Raw genomic sequence first — 4,650 nt, 5'->3', positions numbered from 1 at the left:
AGTGATGGTTCTATGTTCAGCATGTATTTGTTATACTAGTTTATAGAATAAAATCATCACGGCGGGTGTGGCTTGCCAGCAGCAGATGCTTCATGTGCACCTGGTCTGACTCCCTTGTGGGGGTTTGTGATGTCCCGCTTCCATCAATTTTGTCAGTTTATTTTTTTCTGGACTACTGATATTTGGAGAATAGCTTATTGGTACTACTATAATTATCATATTAAGATTTTTCCATTAATTTATCAGTCACCAACAACAGCATTTTATTTTTTTGTCAATCATTATTTTATTATTATAATTGCATATTGTCTTTTTGTTTGTTACAGCTGGAATGTTGCACATAACATAAATAAAAGAGAAAAAATAATAGATCAGCTACGATTGAAGTTTGAGAATAAGTATTCTGAGAAAGAGTACCAGTGTAAGTAAATTTTGATACTGGTTTCTGCATGTATACATTTTGGTTAATTATTTACTGGGTACCTGATAATTAAAATATATTTAGTTCATTGCATTTCAACTTACAGTGCTTTTTTTAATGCAGTGCACTACTTTATGAATATTTTATCTGCATAAATGTCAGCTGTCTTGTTATTCAAACCAATGCTACATCAGATGGTCCTCTGTCAGATTAGTTTATTTCATGACAATAATTGCAAATCTCTCTTTTTAGCAAATGTTATCATTTTTGATCAAAGATTATTTTTTCATCAACCGCATGTAAGATTGCTTTTAAAATATGGCATGAATGTTTTTGACATAGACTAGACCCTGACTTGTTAGTTTCAACGTATTCAGGTTTTGGCATATTGTTGCACATTTTCGATAGATTGTGTTGAGATTCATAATGTAGATACAAGGGCTGGTTCTCTTCCAGGTTTGTTCAATTGAATGTTAGGCCTTCTATATTTCAACATATTGCACATGGGCCAATATACTTTCCAAAAATATTCCAAGTTCAGATCAAGATAATTTCAAAGTTTATATGTTTGCTGCTATTATCCCATTCCGGGGATGCGTTACAAATGGGATGGGAGGGGTGCATGTATATGGATGCAGTGTAACAAGATTTAAATGGCACCCTAATCACCACAGCTATGGTTTTGAATTCACAGATGATCACTTGAACAAGAGTATTCATAGAAAGAACACACAAGAAATATGTGAAAGATTAAACTCTATCTTTAATAGCAGCATATAATTTTGTTTCAATTCCTTTCCAGTTGCTGTGAGAAGAGCCTATGAAAATCAAAGGATTAGGGCGAAAGAAGCTGCAAACATGACATTAAAGACAAAAAATACAAAGAATAAGCGATCACACACACTCCGTTGGCAGGTGAGTTTTTTGTTAACTAATTTTTATTGTTTTGTGGTGGTGAATGCTGAGACATCTGTCCATGAATCACTTTTCAAAAACTGCTATACATGTACAGCTTTGAGTTGTAGATGGGAATTTGCTCACTTGAAGAGGATACACTTGTAATGCTGCACATTAGGTCAAGAAATGTAGTTTTTCAAAACTGTTAGCGGGATTGCCTGGATTGCATTCACACTTAGTGTGTGTAGATACATAGAGTGGTAATTTCTCAAATTTGTTCTGTACGGTTGAATTTTTAATTCTTCCCCAAAAACCATAACTGGATTGCTTTCATGTTATAAACAGCATTAGCTAAAGTCGATTTAAAATCACCCATGCTGTTGAAAATATCAATCATGTGATAAAATTTAGTAATATCATTATAAGAGTTCATACATCGTACTGTACTAACGGTAAAAATTTATAAACATTGATATGAGATGGAGATTTAAAAAGTGAGCAATTGCGTAAAGTCTGAATAGGAGCATGAAAGCACAAACTGGATAAGATAGCTGGAACACTGTAAACACCAGATGCACATTTAAATAAAAACATCATATGTGCTTCTATTGGAGGTGTGCTTCTAATAGAGAAAATACGGTATTATTCTAATTTGATTTTTTTTCTCTCAACGTTCAACATGTTGGAGTTGACGTATCCTAATGATAGAATAGAGCCAATTTACAATATTTTGGTATCTTTAGCAAACAGTGCCCTGTTAAAATTATATTATGATCTAAAACCCAAAAATCAGTCAATGGTACAGACAACATTGTCTTCAAACATTTATATTGATAATATACATTGTAATTAACAAATTGAAACATGTATGTATAGTTAACTTATGAAACAATTTTTTTTCCAGACAATGAAAAGACGTGGAAGAGTGGTGGATGGAGAGGAGGAGAGAGCCATATGGAAAGAAGTACAACCTGAATTGATGTCTGATGAGGAGGAGCAGGAGGATGGTTCTCTCCTCCTCAGATCTCCAAGGTGGAGGGCTGTCCCGCTAAATGAACTCGTTATAAAATTGGACCAGCGACTCAATGATAGAGGGATTACGGACAGGCTTGTTAAACAAAGGCACAGAGCAACAGTTTTTTCCCTCAGAAATAAACCAAATAAACATTTTTCTGCCAGCTGTGTAATTTAAACTTTGTGTTGTGTTGTGTTTAATTTGACCCTGTAACTATTTACAAATTGATCTCAAGGCACAGTGATAAGTACTTTGTGTGGGGATGGAGTGAGAGGCTGCTTTTCATGTATTTTAAAACAAATTATTACCTGTATTTATTTTCATCATTCTTTTTTTTTAAATAATAAACAATACAAGTTATTCTCATTTTATTTAATTGTTGTTTGTGTATTGTGATTGTCTTTAATAGAATACCCCCGATCCATAGGATAGAGAAACACCACTTTAATGGGATTAGTTAAGTGACATTGCAAAATGTCAAACAAAGGCCGATGTTAGCACATAAATTAGAATTTACCACTTACTTACATGCAGGACTGCATAATGATAATGATATTTGTAACAACAATTCTGTGATATTTTATTTAAACCTTCAAACAAATTGAGTGCCAGTCCCTGTATTGAAGTATTTGTATTAATGCTGACCTTATGATAAGAAAAAAAGTTTCAATATTAAACCATTGCATAAATTAATGAAATTACACTCCCCTGCATTAGGCTTTTTCCCATTAATTCATAAAAATACAGTCCTCTGCATTAAGCTGTTTTCCATAAATTTATGAAAATACAGTTCCCTGCATTAAGCTGTTTTTCCATTAATTCATAAAAATACAGTCTCCTGCATTAAGCTGTTTTTCCATTGATTCTTAAAAATACAGTCCTCTGCATTAAGCTGTTTTTCCATTAATTCATAAAAATACAGTTCCCTGCATTAAGCTGTTTTCCATAAATTTATGAAAATACAGTTCCCTGCATTAAGCTGTTTTTCCATTAATTCATAAAAATACAGTTCCCTGCATTAAGCTGTTTTCTATTAATTCATAAAAATACAGTCCTCTGCATTAAGCTGTTTTTCCATTAATTCATAAAAATACAGTTCCCTGCATTAAGCTGTTTTTCCATTAATTCATAAAAATACAGTCCCTTGCATTAGACTATATTTACAATATCATAAATACAGAAAAGTACACTGCTTGTATCAGCTTGTATTCATATGAAATATAGCAATAATACAGAAAAATGCAGGATTGCATTCAGCATGAATACAACTGAATGTAGGATGTGTATTGTACCTGTATTAAAAGAGTGCAATTACATGTGAATACAGCATGTATTCACATTATATTCACATGAATGCATTGTAACATTCTTGTATATTTTGGTGTATTTTCTGTTAATACAAGTTAATATGCAGCATGATACAGTCTGTATTTTCGTAATTTCACGTAGTGTATAGTGTTCGAAATTTGAAAATAAAGTTTGTAGATTGTTTGTAGATTTGGTGAATGGTAGATTAAGTAGACAGTTAAAATATATGATTGATAGACAGTTCAAACAATAGTTTTGACACAAGGTCTATGACGGGTTGATAATCGATTAGAATTTACTGTCAATTAGAGTGTATTGTTTTATGAAAAGAATGAACTTGAAAGACGTAGACGTTATGCTTCTTAACAACTGGACATTTTGTCGAAGCCAAAGCACACACCCATTCACAGTCTTAGTGAATACAATGGTGTAAAACAAGACTAATGTATCTGAATATTTCGTGTAAATAATTTCCTTTTTGACCCAATGACCACAGAATTTGATTGGTTTTAACAGTTTCCAATAATGATCTCCTTAACTGGTCGTCTTCTAAAATGACAACACATAGCTTGTTCGATGACAATTTATTTTTGTTATCAATGTAATATACCAATACCTTGCTTCAACAAAAGTTTGTCCAAGTACCATGCGAGGTGTTCGACCATTCTATTTCCCACACATCTAACCTGACGACACGCTCGATTAGATTTTGCAGTGAATTGCCACTAGCGCTTACTGAGTTACTGTTGAGATGCGTGAAGACTACTGATATAACTCTGGTTCTATCACGTAAATACAGGAAAATGAAGCTGATAATTGTTAGGAGGTCAAAGGTTGCGTTGATCTCTTTCAAATACCACGTCACTCAATCACCTCCCACACAATACGTGGCTACTTTTTTTGGGTAATTATGAAATTGGTTCAAACAAATCAAGAGACACTTCGAGCTATCTTTGTAATTCATCGTTATGCGTCTCTCAATGGTTACAAATTTAAGTCGTATGGTGGC

At 33.1% G+C, this 4,650-nt stretch overlaps 1 protein-coding gene across 1 annotated transcript; it reads left to right on the top strand.

The window, feature by feature from the left end:
• On the top strand, window positions 1-2,702 carry LOC102804014 (uncharacterized protein C14orf93 homolog). The gene is made up of 4 exons (XM_085503801.1): window positions 1-200; window positions 327-421; window positions 1,224-1,336; window positions 2,223-2,702. Exons 1-4 carry the CDS (start codon window positions 130-132, stop codon window positions 2,508-2,510), a joined length of 567 nt encoding a protein of 188 aa, XP_085359927.1. The 5' UTR covers window positions 1-129; the 3' UTR covers window positions 2,511-2,702.
• The last annotated feature ends 1,948 nt before the right edge of the window (window positions 2,703-4,650 follow it).

The sequence above is a fragment of the Saccoglossus kowalevskii genome, chromosome 9 (assembly GCF_978046115.1).
Source record: "Saccoglossus kowalevskii chromosome 9, keSacKowa6.1, whole genome shotgun sequence".
Taxonomy (NCBI): Eukaryota; Metazoa; Hemichordata; class Enteropneusta; family Harrimaniidae; genus Saccoglossus; species Saccoglossus kowalevskii.
Note: the sequence above shows the minus strand (reverse complement) of the source record. Positions and strands in the feature narration are given on the sequence as shown.